Source organism: Chiloscyllium plagiosum, unplaced genomic scaffold (assembly GCF_037043375.1).
Source record: "Chiloscyllium plagiosum isolate Xiang-an unplaced genomic scaffold, Cpla_swu_hap1 HiC_scaffold_2, whole genome shotgun sequence".
NCBI classification, from domain to species: domain Eukaryota; kingdom Metazoa; phylum Chordata; class Chondrichthyes; order Orectolobiformes; family Hemiscylliidae; genus Chiloscyllium; species Chiloscyllium plagiosum.
Window position 1 is genome coordinate 47,928,713 of NW_028270140.1, and position 16,035 is coordinate 47,944,747.

At 39.1% G+C, this 16,035-nt stretch overlaps 1 protein-coding gene across 1 annotated transcript in view; it reads right to left on the reverse strand.

Moving 5' to 3' along the window:
• Nucleotides 1-16,035, reverse strand: part of brd10 (bromodomain containing 10) — a 107,347-nt gene that overhangs the window by 53,691 nt on the left and 37,621 nt on the right. Inside the window, exon 3 of the mRNA XM_043715189.2 lies at nucleotides 6,195-7,645. Coding sequence (XP_043571124.2) covers nucleotides 6,195-7,645 — 1,451 coding nt within the window. The remainder of the gene's footprint in view (nucleotides 1-6,194; nucleotides 7,646-16,035) is intronic.

Here is a 16,035-nt window from a genome sequence, read left to right on the forward strand (position 1 = left end):
GAATTCTCACAGCTGAAATTGAGCAGGGGTGCAGGAATCTCGACTGGGGGTTTGTAGCAAACAGGTGAAAAGAATGGTTTCCTCTTTTTCAGTCCTGTCCCCCCACTTTGTCTGCTCTTATCAACAGCCATTTGAATGCAATCATAAATAAAGATTCTCAACTTCTCAGAGTTTGTTCATTAAATACAATAACTTTTTCCAAACTGTCCAACATGAATTAAATGTGGTCACAACAGCAAGTGGCCAAATCTCCAAGACTAAAAAATAAATGAATGGGCAATCTATATCACCAACACATCAGATAAAGATCAGGTTGACTCCTACTCCACCCCCAGTCACTTGAAGCATTAGCAGCTGCAGTCCTCAGAGACAAGGGCTCCCATGCGGAGGTTTGGAGGACTTTCATACCTCCAATTTGGCTGGGATCAGCTCAGTATTCTTGCCATTAAGCAATTTATCTTGTGCAGGTAGCTAAAAGAGCAGATTCCAAAATCAAGATAGCGTTTCCTTGATCGAAATTGAATGGTTATTGCAAAGACACTGGCCATAATTCTTGTGCATCAGAGTCAAACAAGACAGCTGATTTGGAGAATGCTATTGATGTGGTACACATGGAATTCCAAAAGACATATGAAGTGCAACAAAAATAGTTTGGAGCAAAGTCATTATAAATGTCATTTATAACTTTCTCTTTCCTGAGAAAGCCTCGCCATGCAAAAGGTCTTGAATATCTGCTCACCCATTGTTCCCCAAACATTCACATTTTTAAACAATAAAAATACAGTATTGAGATAACAAACATGTAGAAGGTCTCCAAGATAATAAACGATTAAAAAAGACCTTGGGATGGCAATGAACTGGAACTCGAACAGTAAATTAAATGACATCGCCCCCTGCTGGAAGGGCTCCAGAATCCACATTTTAGGGACCTTCAGCATCAGAATTAGTCAAAATAACAAGCAAGGATGACAAAATGAAATACAGTATGAAATACAACCAATTTGGAAATATTTGCTTCTTCTGTTTTACTGCTCAGCAAGTAGTTTTTCAAAATCATGGACATTTTCAAATAAAAGGACCTCTTGAACAAGTCTCTTGGGTCTCCCCACCTTAAAGGTTTCATTGTACCATAACTTTTTTTTTCAACATTGCATAGTCAATTCCCAAATATAAAGTACCCAATTGTTGTCTAATATGGAACAAACTACAAATTCACTGACATTAGCATGGAGGTAAGAAAATCTGTTTTCAACTTTATCATAAAAATGCATCAATAATGGCAATACTGTGTGATATGTTTGATTTAGTGATTCTGGTAGACCATCCCCACTAATGTAACAGACAGTAAACAAGTCAGCACAATTTCACTGTGATTAAATATTTTCCTGCACAGCTAACTTAACCTCATCTCATCACAATAATGCACACACTCATTTATGCTTTTGAGCTTGAGGCCTTATTCTCCCAATTTTCTCCTCCTTGATCTAAACACCGTATCTCCATAAACTTTACATACTTTGGAATTCTACTGATCGTGGCTTCTGCTGGACAACACCTACATTTAACAAAGCAACCTTGTGAATTACATCTCCGTTGCAACAATTTCAGGATCTTCACTCATTTTCAAATCCCAACTAGAGAATCTAACTTAAGCATACATTCTAACCTGAACTCCAGAATATGGTTTGCTTTGTTTGGATTCCACCAGAGATAATTATAGCTATTATAATATTGCAGTCTGGTAGATGCTCTTGAATATTTATACTTAGATTCTCTTTTTCCAAGTTCAAATACATCCTATTCCTTCATCCTTCTTCAGTTAAATTATTACCTTATTAAATCCAACTGTTCTCTTCTCACTGTTAAGCTATCTCCACAATGCCACAAACAATTAAATTTGCATGTATATCCAACAGATTTGGATGCTGTCATTTATTCAACAATACTGGTTAACCCAGTGGTTAATGATGTAGAGGTGCCGGTGTTGGACTGGGGTAAACAAAGTCAAAAATCACACGACACTGGGTTATAGTCCAACAGGTTTATTTGAAACCACAAGCTTTCGAAGCCACACTCTTTCGTCAGGCAGCTAGTGAGAAAGAACACATCGGACACAGAATTTATAAGTAAAATTTCAAAGGGTCAGACAACTTAAGTGAATGTATTGAACAAACCTAGATGGCTATTAAGTCTTTAATCAGTTAGAATGAAGATGCAGGTTTCGATTGATTACCATGTATAGTCCAGATTTTCAAGTGACTGCCCCAAAATAACTTAAAGCTTTATCAGAATAAAGGTGACATCTCAGGTCAGACAATGCATTTTAGGTGTGAAGTCTGTTTGCATCTCAACCTGGAGTCAGACTGGTTTTATTTCCAAAGTAGGAATTTATAAAATGCTATATTGACTGACTGTCTACAGATTGTGTGCTTTTTGAACAAAACAGAATATATTATTATACTGATAAAACCTCAAGTTATTTTGGGGCAGTGACTTCAAAGAAATTCTGGGATTTACAAATTAATCAATAGAAACTTGCTTCTACATTCTAACTGATTAAAGACTTAATAGCCATTTAGATTTGCTGAATACATTCGCACAAGTTGTAAAACCATTTGGTCTTTTACTTATAAATTCTGTGTCCAATGTATTCTCACTCACTAGCTGCCTGAAGGAGCAGCGGGGCTCCAAAAGCTTTAAATAAAACTGTTGGACGATAACCTGGTGTCCTGTGATTTTTGACTTTATCCAGTGGCTAATAACTTAGCTACTTGGGGGATATGTTTCCAGCAGTTTATTTATAATCACTTCAGGCTAACCACATTGGTACTTAGTATAAGTTTTTTTACACACTTATTATATTGAGCCAAAACTAGCCTCTCTCTGTAGCTCAACTACAGTGTCACACAGCATAGAAACAGACCCTTCGGTCCAACTCATCCATGCTGACTAGGTTTCCCAAATTGAACTAGTCCCCATTGCCTGCATTTGGCCCATATTCCTCTAAATCTGTCCACTCCATGTACTCATCCAAATACCATTTAAATGTAATTGTATCAGCCTCCACCACTTCCTCTGGCAGCTCATTCCATACATACATCACCCTCTGAATGGAAATGTTGTCCCTTTTAAAACTTTTCCCTCTCACCTTAAACAATGCCGTCTAGCTTTGGACGCCCCTACCCTGAGGAAAAAGACCTTGCCTATTTACCTTATCTATGCTTCTCATGATTTTATAAATATCTACAAGGTCACCCCTCAGCCTCTGACACTCCAGAGAAAAAGTCCCAGCCTCTCAAACCCTCCAGTCTCATTATCATTTATGTCAATCTTTTCTGCACCTCTCCAGTTTACATTCAATTAAAAGTTTCCAATGTTCAAAACAACTGGTGATCTGGTAACAATAAATAGTCCAGGCAAACACTTTGCTAGTCTATCATAATGATAAGTGAGAACACCAGTTAAAGACTTCACTTTGCTTTGACCTAGTCCTCGAGTGTATTTGGGAAATCCAAGAAACAAAATTGTCAAGATCAAGTTAATACTGTACATAGTTTTCCTATGACATCTAGTGGAAAGACAGCACACTACATGACGATAGGGAGATAGTTATCCAGAGAGATGTCTGAACCCTGTCTAATGGATTCCCACTGTAAAGTATGTTTATCAATCACAATTTTGCTGTTAGACATTTTTCTAAAATGTAACCAGAATTTTACCAATAGCTCATGGAATAAAGGGGAGTAGCCACAGTGATAGGAAATTGGCTATGTGACAGGAAATGGTGGTTGACAGATCTTTTTTGGACTGGGGAAAGTTTGTAGGAGTCCCTCAGGAGTCAGTGTTAGGACCCCTCACCTAGCCTTTTGTGTACGGTGAAGAAATTCAAAACCTGCAGCTGTGAAACTGCAAAGAATGTGAACTGAAGGACAGAATTCTGAAAATCAGCAGTACAGATGCAGAGGAGCCAAGTGAGGTACAAACCATGAAGGTGGCAGGACAGTTTGAAAGCGCAGTCTACAAATCATACAACACCCTTGGCTTTAGTAATAAGTGCAGAGATCATTAAAATAAAAGCTATGTTAAATCCGTATATAATACTGGCTCAGCCTCAAATGAAATATTGTTACTACAGGAAAGATGTGAAGTCATGTGACAGAGGATAGAGGATATTCATGAAAATCGTCCCAGGGATGAGAAACTCAACTTATGTAAATAGATTGGAAATTGTCTTCCTTGGAGAAAGGAGGAGATTTTATGGAGTATTCAAAAATCATGAGGGATATGGAGAGTGGAGAGGGATGTTGTAGAAGGATTGTTATCAAAAGGTTATAGATTTAAGGTAGTGACTGTTGTACTAATGTCAGCATGAGGAATAACTCATGCAACTGGTGTCTGGAATGCATTGCTCAAGTATGTAGATGAGTTGAGTTTAATCATGGCTTTCAATAAGTGGAACTTGCCTGTTACGTGCAAAAGGAAGAAAGGGGAGGTGGTCAGGCAGCAACCCTTGTTAAATTACTCAAGCAGAGTGCTGGAAGAGACTCGACAGGCCCAGTGCTCTAACAGTTGTGTGAATTGTTAAGGGGAGTACAGCCAAACTGAGTAAGTTACACAATAATTGTAGATGAATATATCATAATAAGTGTGGAAACTATCAAAACTAATAAGGCGACACAATTAGTAAGGTGATGTGAGGGTATAGGAAGTTTGATCTCCATTAGTAATCCAAAACACAATCAAGAAATAAAGTGGAGCAGACCCAAAATATAACAAAAATAATGAACAGGATGAAACAGCTTAATTATGATATGCTTTAAGCAAAGTACATTTCCAGATCTGAGTGGGTTAATGGGTATTCTAACAGACTTGCAGAAGATAAAACTAAGAAAGTATATATTTAACATCAAATCTCTTTCTAGCAAAGAATTCAGAGAAACAATCATAGAACTCAAACTAACCAATTAAGAAAAAGGCATTTGTAAATGTCTGCCAAGGGGTACCCAGAGCACCCCAAGGAGCTTTATTGTGAACAGATTATTTTAAAAATGCATTTACTGTTATATAGACCAATCTGACAGTCAACTTGTGCTCAACTGCTCTCATAACCAACACACGACAAAGGTAGCCTAATTTTTGTGATTGTTCCTTTTGCTGCCTAAGGTGGAATGTTAGTGAAACAGCTCTTCTTCCAGTCATATTGTAGGATTGGATACTAATTGGATGACAAGGTTCAATATTCAATCTCATTGTGAAATCGATTAGATTGTCAGAACTGCACTTGAACATCAGCCCTGATTTGTTCCCAACTATCATGAAACAAAAAGTGACTGGAGAAACTCAGCAGGCCTGGCAACATCTGTGGAGGGAGCAAGTTTACATTTCTAGTCAAAGATTACTCTTCTTCAGATAGAGAAGGATAGGCGGAACAGCTCATCTTTGTGTTCATCAAAACACAATATTCCTCCAACTTTTTAGTGATTAGTTTTTCTTTTCTAATGTGTCACTTTTCTATAATCTGAAAGGTGACACTTCTGCAGAATAATGAATCCACTGGTATCAGCAAACCTCCAGCATCTCCTCCAAACGGTTGAACTTTGAACTTTTATGACCGATGTTATTCAACACATTTAGTATAAAATTCATCTCCAAATACATGTAAAATGCAATTTTACGCATTCGGGGAGAGCAGAATAATGCAGGCAATGCCTTATCTGAAAAACTCCCAAGTAAAGCCTGCACTGTTCTTTAACACAACCAACCAGATGCTACTTTCTAGGAATAAAAGTAGCTACCAATTCTGACCACAAACAAAAATCTCCATAACAGCTTTGAAAATTGTTTACAATAAACTCAAAGTGCAATGGTTTCTATCAAACCTCTTCGTGCTTCAAAGCAAGTCAGTCACTTTTAAACTTACAATATTTGTACACATATTTAACATGTACAGTATTCCAAAAACACAACCACTGGCTGAAAATGTTACTTGCTATAAAATGAAAACAGTTATATAATACACTTTCAGCTATTCACTGCGATAGATCGCTAAATAAAAACATTTAAGATGCCTCATGTTTATTCTCATTCTTGAATGAAACAAACAGTTGTTAGCAATGAACCCTGCTTACTAGTTTCTTTCTAGCGTCACTTATCTTTTCAATTATCTACAAAATAGAAAACCAGAGGCCACTAACCAGATTTGTGCTTTTTGTGTTTTGTTTTCTTTTTTAGCAATAGGGATTTCTTCTGGATTCCTGGTTTCTGAATCTTCATTAGATTTTGGCAAACTATATCTGGCCTCAACTGTGAAATCTTATTCACAGCATCTTTCAGTTTCTTTTTCTTCTTCTTCTTTTTCTTGACATGAAGCTTAACTATCTCAAGCTCCTCAATTTTTTCCAAGAAATGTTTTGCAGAAATATTATTTATTTTACCAACTAGACAGCTTACATCCAAATTTTCAGTATGGCTTCCATTAATAAGTGTTTTGCAGCTTTTGATTGCCTTCTCAGTCAATGGTCTCACACCCTTTCTTAGCTCAGGGTCATCTGTACAAAATTCACCATTTTCAGTTATTCTAATTTCTCCTGGACTAAGAGGCTCCCCATACCCGACAACCTCTCCAGGGCTAGCAGGCTTCACTAAATTTTCTTTACAAGAACCAATATTTTCTTTTTTCACTGCTGACGTTCTATGGTTTTTACATTCACAGTTTAATTTTATTTCTTCTTCACCTTCTTGAGAAGGAAATTCTGATCCAGATTCCGTCCTTAAATAAAAATCCTCCAGGTCGCTAGAGTCAAGTCCTTCATTGGACGTTTTAGAATCAGTTATTGTTTTGGTAGTAGTTTCCTTTCTTTTACTTTTTGGTTTCTCATGGCTTTCAGAAAAAAGTTCACTTTTTGTCTCTTCTGATCTCTGCTGTGAGATCCTACAGATTTTGATAGGTGGAATAGGGAATTCAGGAGGTGGAAGAGGAGACTGTTTATAAATCCTCAAATCTGCACCACAGAACTGTGGGAAATGGACATAGGCATTCTCATGAGAATCATATCCTAATATCACTTCTCTGCATTCATGGATGGGTTGCCCCAAAACAGCATCTTGAACCTCTTTCTGGGTTTCATAGACATAATCACATAAGCCTTTAAGTAACCAAACTCGTTTGTAAAATGTTAACTGGTGAAAAGCTTTGGCTTCCAAAGGGCTAGTTTCCCCCAGAACGCAGAAAAACTGTGGACACAGTCCCAATTTCTCAGCATGCAGGTTGTGATTTTCTGCTTGACTGACCACTACATACCAATGGAGAACTCTTCGTTTCAGTGCTGCTTCCCAAATCTTGTAGGGAAGTGGTGGCTTCCGGTGTAAAGTGGCTCGGCGATGGTGAGGGCTCAATAAAGAGGTCATTATTTTAGCCAGAAAACCACTACACTGGGGCATTAGAAGGCAACGCTCAAGATCAAAATAGACAACTTCAGGCAAATTAAGGATCTGCTGAGCCAGACACAGAAAATGACCAATTGCAGGGATCTCCCAAAGTGTCTCCATTCGGGTTGGTTCAGCCAAGGCTCGTAGACTCTTCTCCCATTCTTCAATTTCTTTTTGCACAGCTTCTTCTGCCTCCTTCCTCTCTTGTTCACGCAATCTGAAAATAAAAAAAGTAAGATTAACAAATGAAGATACTCATACCATTTAGTTGCTTGACAGTAGAGTGAGGACACAGCTGAAAACAAAAAGACATAATTATAGAGTCACTACATAGAATAGCTGGTCGTGTCGTTTCGTGGTTAGTTGGTGTTCATGGATGCAGATCGTTAGCTGTCTTCCTGTTTGTCCTATGTAGTGTTTTGTGCAGTTCTTGCATGGGATTTTGTACACTACATTGGTTTTGCTAAGGACCAGCTATCCTTAGTGGCCACACACGCAGATGAGAAGCAACATGAATTCGACTGGGACAACACTACTATTATAGGACAAGCCAAACAGAGAACAGCCAGGGAATTCCTAGAGGCATGGCACTCATCCACAGATTCAATCAATAAGCACATCGACCTGGACCCAATATAACGACCACCGCAACGGACAGCGGGAACTGACAACCGGAAATGGCAGATTCAAACCATTACAAATGCTGGAGGAAAGATCACAGAAACACTTCACAGTAGGCTCCCAAGCACTGAGGATGTCACCTAGACAGGGGACGAAACGTCTGCAACACAAATTCCCAGCTCGGCGAACAGAACCACAACAATGAGCACCCCGAGCTACAAATCTTCTCTCAAACTTTCCAAAGAGCGTCCTACCCAGACCCACCCTATCCTCATAACCCTGCATTTCTCATGGCTAATTCACCTAAGCTGTACATCTTTGAACTGTATGAGGAAACTGGAGCACCTGGAGAAAACCCAGACTCCATCCAGACAGACAGTCGCCTGATGCTGGAATAGAATCCAGATCCCTGGCGTTGAGAGACAACAGTGCTAACCACTGATACACCCGTGCTGCCCATACATCCTGCTAAAGATTTTTGTCTTGCATCTTAACTAATGCACAAGAATGCCAAATTTCAAAGGAACAACAATTTGTACTGCATGAGAAAATGAGAAAACATGAACTAGTGCCCCCCATGAGTTTAATTCTAAATAAAATTCAATGTTGGACACATTCTGTTTGCAGAGGAGATTCTGGTACATGATTATATGTCGCTTCAGCAAACCACCAGAAAAATGTTCAAATGTGAGATAGTCATATTGCTAGTCAGTCTGATAACCTTATATTGGTTGCTAGTGTAATTCTTAGCACAAAATTGTTCAGACAGTGCTGTCTAATTCTGGGATCACATTTATCATTATGTTCTAAATTTTGCTAGATACCATATATTCATACGCAGCGTCTGACCTCTGCAAGTAGAAACCACACCAAGTGTGATTAAGTTTTCATTTTATTTTGTGTCTACTTTTGAAAGTTAGACCCTGTGGACATGATCTTAGAAAATAAAGATTGTGCCCAGCTTTGATATATTGACATTCTTTACAACCAATCAATTTTCAACTACAGGAATCCCGTAATTACATATAGCTGTAGAGTTGTATGAATACTAATTTTAATTGTGTGATATATGAACATTTCCTCATACTTACAAACAGCTTTTACATTGTCCTGCCTTGTGTTTGACTTGCGAATGGGCTCAAGAATAGAGCCCCTGTGGAACAGAGGGACTGTCTGTACTCAGTCCCCATTACTACTATCTAGCTTCTCTTCATCCCTGGCTTACGATAAACAATCCCTCTCTCTGGGGTTCTTCTCCTCCTATCTACTAACTCTTCTTCGTCTCCCAACCCGACCACCATCTGCTCATTCTTCTCCCAGCTGTGTGCAGCATAAGTACCAGTTGCAAAGTTTGAAATCAGAACTTGAAAAGGCCCTACAAGAGCCATGTGCAAATTGGTATATAATGATAAAAATTAGAGCAGTGAACGCTGATCTCAAAAATTGGTATGGGAGAAGGAGGGCCCAGTCTGTGGGGAACCAGCAGCAGTACTCGAGAAGAAGTATTTGTACTATTAGGACAGGCTACTTCCAACCCATGTTGGGAACAGTGTTCTTGTCAGCTTCACAGATCTGATGGAGAAAGGGCGTTTAATTAATAAAACAAAATGGAACAGGGAGGGATCAAGCTTAGATAACTGTAATCAATCAAGGGATATCAAAGTAGGAAAGCAAAATACTAATGTGGAAAATATGGTCAGAGAATGGCAGCAAGAGAAAAAAAATTGAAAAATTTAGTAGTAAAGATTAGATACTACAAAGAAGAATAAATTAATAAATCAAGGTAGAAAAATCTCTGGGACCTGATCAAGTGGATCCCAGTTAAGGAGGAAATTGCAGGGCCCCTAGAAGAAATATTTATATCTATAACCATGGGTGAGGTGCCAGAGGACTAGAAGGTGGCTAATGTTGTGCCTTTATATAAGGAATGCTGTAAGAAGCAACCTGGGAATTGTAGACCTGTGTGTCTGTGACATCGGTGGTAGATAAATCTTTGAAGTGATTCTGGAAGACAGGATTTCCACTGATCTGGAGAGGCAAGGAATGGTTTGGGATAGTTAGCATAGTTTTGTATAAGAGAAATAGTGTCTCACAAATGTGATTTTTTAGTTTGAGGAAATAACCAAAAAGATTGTTGAGGGCAGAACAGCAGATGTTGTTTACTTGGACACTAGTAAAGCCTTTTAAAAAAAATTCTGCATGGTAGACTAATTAGCAAAATTAGATCACATGGCATTCAGGGTGAGCTTGCCAACTGGATACGAAATTGGCTTTATGGTAGGACACAAAGGGTAGGGGTGGAGGGCTGTTTTTTGGACTGGAGGCCTGTGACCAGCAGTGTTTCACAGGGATTGATAAAGGATTGACTTTCGTTTGTCATATACATAAATGAATTGGATGAGATCATACAAGGCATGATTAGCTAGTTTGTGGATGACACCTAAATTAGTGGCATAGTGACAGTGAAGGTGGTGATCTAGGATTACAAAGAGATCTTGATCAATTGGATCAATGGGCTGAGGAATGGTGGATGGAGTTTAATTTGGATCAATGTGAGGTATAAAGGCAAGACTTATACAATTAATGATAGGGCCTAGGGTAGTGTTGTAGAACAGAGAAACCTAGGGGTTCAGGTACATATTCTTTGAAATTTACGTCACAGGTAGACAGGGTGATGAAGGCAGCGTTTAGCATGCTTGCCTTCATTGCTCAGACCTTTCAGTATAGGAGTTAGGATCTCATGTTGAGGTTGTAAAGGACATTGGTGAGGCCTCTTCTGGATTCACGTGTGTAGTTCTGGTCTCCCTGTTATAGGGAGGATATCAGTAAACTGGAGAGGGTTCAGAAAAGATTTACCAGGATGTTGCTGGGATTGGAGGGATAGTGTGGATAGACTGGGACCTTTTTCACTGGAGTGTAGGAGTTTGAGGGGTGATGTTATAGAGATTTTAAAAATCATGAGGGACATAGATAATGTGAATCGCAAATGTCTTTTCCCTAAGTTGGAGGAGTTCAAAACTAGGGGGCATAGTTTTAAAGTGAGAGGAGAAAGATTTAAAAAGGACATGAATTACTTTTTTTTTTAAACAGAGTGGTGCGTAGAATGAACTGCCAGAGGAAGGTCCAGTGACAACATTTAAAATACCTTTGGATAAGGACATGAGTAAGGAAGGTTTGGAGGGATATGGGGGTCGAGAATGTAGTGCTGGAAAGACAAAGCAGGTCAGGCAGCATCCAAGGAGCAGGAGAATCGACATTTTGGGCATAAGCCCTTCATCAGGAATGGGTTTATGCCGGAAACATCGCCTCTCCTGCCACTCGGGTGCTGCCTGACTCGCTGTGTCATTCCAACATCGCACTCCCCACTCTGATCTCCGCCATCTGCAGTCCTCACTTTCTCCTTGGAGGGATATGGGCCAAACATAGGCAGGCGGTATTAGTTTGGTTTGGGAACATGGTTGGCATGGACTAGTTGAACTTAAGGGTCTGTTTCCATGCAGTATGAGTCTATGATAGCACATTGAATAAAGACAACCTAACTGAACTCACAGAGACATGGCTGCAGAATGACTAGGACTAGGTTCTGAATACTGATGTGTTGTGCCACATTCAAAGCATAGAAAGTTAGATAAAGGCAGAGAGGGGTGTAACTCTGAATTAAAAGATGCAATTAATTTGTGCAATTATTAGAGATGGCCTTGGTTCAGGAGATCAGGGATGTACCATCAGTTTGGGTGGAGATTAGGGAGTAGGAAAAAGTAACCACTTGTGCGAGTGATCCATAGGTGCTCAAATTATAAACATAATGTAGGATAAATCAAACAAGAAATAATAAAATAAGTGCTAAGTTTAAGAGCACTTTCAACTGGAAAAGTTAGACAGGCTATTGAAGAAAAAAATCTTGGAATGCTTTTGAGATAGTTTCCAACAGCTGATCATTACTTTTGGTATTAGGCGTTCTGACCTTGGATTAAGGGAATTTTCATGTAGCAGTGATCATAATATAATTGTATTTTATATCCTGTTTTAAAGGGTGAAGCCTCAGTCAAAGTCTAGTATTTTAAAATTTAAAGGGCAACTAGGTGGGCATGAAAGCTGAGCTAACTGAAGTGAACTAGGGTATTAGGCTAAGAGATAGATAAATGGAGAGCAGTGGCAGACATTTAGAGGGATACTTTAGAAAACTCAGAATAAGTACACTCTTTCAATGAAAAAACCTTGCAAGGAAAGGACTATCAGTGGTTAACTGAGGCATCTACATCAAACTCAAAAGAAAAATCGTAGAGTCGCACAAAGATAAATGACAGGTAAGATGTCAAGTCAAAATGCAGAGAATGAGTAAGAGATTAATCAGAAATAAATTCAAACAGAAGGAGAGGCAAACTAGATAGCAACAGATTCTGTAGATATTTAACAAGGATAAAAAGCAAAGTGAGTGTCTGTCCTCTAGAGGATGAGATTAGTGAGTTAATGTATGATAAACAAATGGCACATATAATTCACAAATATTATGCTCCAGTTTTCATGATACAAGATAAAAAAAAAATCACTAATACCTGCAAATCAGGAGATGGGAAAACGGATCTTGGTGAAATTATTACTAAAGAAATTACACTAAGCAAACTGGCAGAGATGTGGATTAAGTCTCCAGGTACTAACTGATTTTAATCTGGGGCCTTGAAAGATGTAGTGAATGGAGTGGTAGGTATGGTGTTAAAAGTTTGGGTGAAGATTTGTAGCTCGGGTGCTCATTGTTGTGGTTCTGTTCGCCGAGCTGGAAATTTTTGTTGCAAACGTTTCGTCCCCTGTCTAGGTGACATCCTCAGTGCTTGGGAGCCTCCTGTGAAGCGCTTCTGTGGTGTTTCCTCCGGCATTTATAGTGGCCTGTCCCTGCCGCTTCCGGTTGTCAGTTTCAGCTGTCCGCTGTAGTGGCCGGTATATTGGGTCCAGGTCGATGTGTTTGTTGATGGAGTTTGTGGATGAATGCCATGCCTCTAGGAATTCCCTGGCTGTTCTTTGTTTGGCTTGCCCTATAATGGTAGTGTTGTCCCAGTCAAATTCATGTTGCTTGTCGTCTGCGTGTGTGGCTACTAAGGATAGCTTGTCGTGGCGTTTCGTGGCTAGTTGATGTTCATGGATGCGGATCATTAGCTGTCTTCCTGTTTGTCAGCAGATGAAGGGGGAGCCCATTGATGTACTGTACCTGGATTTTCAGAAAGCACTTGACAATATTCCACATAAAAGGTTATTGGTCAAAGTAGTTAATTGTACAGGGGCTCCCGATTTATAAACATGCAATATACAAACGCTTGAACTTAACAACATGATCCCTTACAGGGGAGTAATTTTAAGGATCCAACGTACAAACTTTTCCTTCACCTGCAAACAGCTATTTTATATTGTCCTGCACTGTATTCCAATTTGCATATAAATTGACTTGTGAATGGACTCAAAATCAGAACCTGTTCGCAACCCAGGTGCCTGTAGAGGCAAAATAATAGCATGGATAGGTGACTTTCTGGATAGAAGAAAACAGTATGCAGAAATGTGTTAATTTCAGATTGACATGTGACAAATGGGACCCCACAGGGGTCCACTTTGGGCCCTCAACATTTTGCAATTTATGCCAATGACTTAGTTGAGGGCATTCAAGGTATGGTGGCTAAATTTGTAGATGACAAAAAAAAAAGTTGTATAACACATTGTGCAGATGACATGAGGATGCAGACTAGTGTAAATCAGTTAAGTGATTGAGCAAATATTTGGCAGTTAGAATATAAGGTGGGAAAATGTGAAGATGTACATAGTCAGGAAAAATAAGAGCACAGTATTACTTGAAATGAGAAAAACTGCAGAACGCTGATGTACAAAGATCTAGATTTTTCTGGTACAAAATTTAGTATATAGATGCAGCACATAATCAGAAAGGTTAATGAGATGCCAGCTTGAATGTCAAGATGGACTAAACACAAAAGTAAGGATGTTATGCTTCACTTGTAAAGGGCATTAGCAAGACCACATCTCGTATACAGGTGGTTCTGTGAAAATGCGACAGCTGTGTTCCTCTACAACCTTGTAGAAAATCGCGCTGCAGAAGATCGCTAATAGAAAATTGCTATACCCGTTTAGTAGAAAGTTCGCATTATCCAAACAATGTCCACAATTCATCAATCACATGACAGCCAATTCATGCTGACGAAATGAGTGTTATAGCAGAGCAACCTGTACTGTGCACTGTTTTGGCTTACTTAAGGAAAGATGTAAATACATTGCAGGCAGTTCAGAGGAGGTTTACTGTACTGATACTTGGAATGAACAGGTTACCTTATGCAGAAAAATTAGACTGGTGCTGCTTTCACTAAAGTTCAGAAGAGCAAGGGGTGATTTGATTGTTCTTTAATTCATAGTGTAATCTTATCCACAAGACATATAATTCTCCACAACGCATTCTTCAACAAAACAAAAACAGCATCAGCTCCCCTGGGGGTTGTGATAGCTTACACTGTACAACAGAGAGCTAAAATGTGGGCTTTAAGTTCACCCCCACCATCATCAAAGTACTCTGTCATGCTATTCTAAGCAAAGTAGTTAAGAGACACTTCTACATCTAAGGGAAAAAAAATCCAACCATCATGAGCTTGTTTCAGGGGTTGAGGTACCATTGCATTTTGACTGGCATGGCAATCAAGAACAAAGTCAAGTTATACAAGTTTATTCTCCACCTTGTTTATCCTAGAATAAGATGGCTCTTTTAGTAATGCCTGGTTTGTTTTAATCGTTTTCACTTTGCTAAGCTTCACATTATAACTGTTCTCACATTTTAGAGTAGGAAGTTATTGTGAAACAAATAACAACAACACAAACAAATTTCAGACAAGACGCTGAATCAATATTTGTAAATGTTATCCTTTAAAACTTCACAGAAAATATTAAAAACATGATAAATATAGTATGCAAGTAATTAATACCAAACATTTATGTAAATATGGTTTGTGGGCAAGTGCCCATTTTATTAAGTCTTTCCCTGTCTAACCATATCAGTTTCAATCATTCAAAATTTGAGAATGTTGTAAAGCAAAACTGATTGCCTTTAGATCATTGATACTATTTGAATATAAATTGTGCCAAATAAATGTTAAGAGCTTTGCAAATTAGTTCTAAAGCAGTTCTAATATTAAAGTGAGGTGGTGCTGTAGATTACTTAGTGTGGAAACAGGCCCTTCAGCCCAATAAATCCACACCGACCCTCCAAAGAGCAACCCACCCAGACCCATTCCCCTACACCTAACTCTACGGGCAATTTAGCATGGCCAATTCACCTAACTTGCACATCTTTGGGACTGTAGGAGGAAACCTACGCAGACACGGGGAGAATGTGCAAACTCCACACAGACAGTTGCCCGAGGTGGGAATTGAACCCGGGTCTCTGGAGCTGTGAGGCAGCAGTGCTAACCACTGTGCCACCGTGCCACACCATGTCATAGCAGTGACTAATGGAATAGAATTCCAGAACCCCACACTAATGTTCCAAGGACAAAGTTTCAAATTGCACCATGGTAAATGGTGAAATTTGAAGTGGTCACTTAATTTTCTGTGTAACCACTAGCAGTTATCACAAAAACCCATCAGGTTCACTAATGTCATTTAGTGAAAGAAGTCTAAATCTTAATTGGTCTGGCCGACATGTGACTCCAGGCCCAGAGTGATGCGGCTGATTCTCAATGACTCTCTGAAATGGTCAAACAAGCTGCTCAGTGCCAGGACAATTATGGATGGGTAACATCTACATCCCCCAATTCATAAATATATTGGCAGTAGAAAAAGCTGCTATTGCGAGGTTGCAGTTGTTTTCTATCAGTAAACTATCCTTAAATAAACAGAGATCAAGGACTGGGATTAACAAAATGGAGCAGGAGAGTTCAGCCTAACAGGAGAGTAAGCAATCTACCTGACAACTTCCTGAAGTGTGCAGTGTGGACTAAAAGA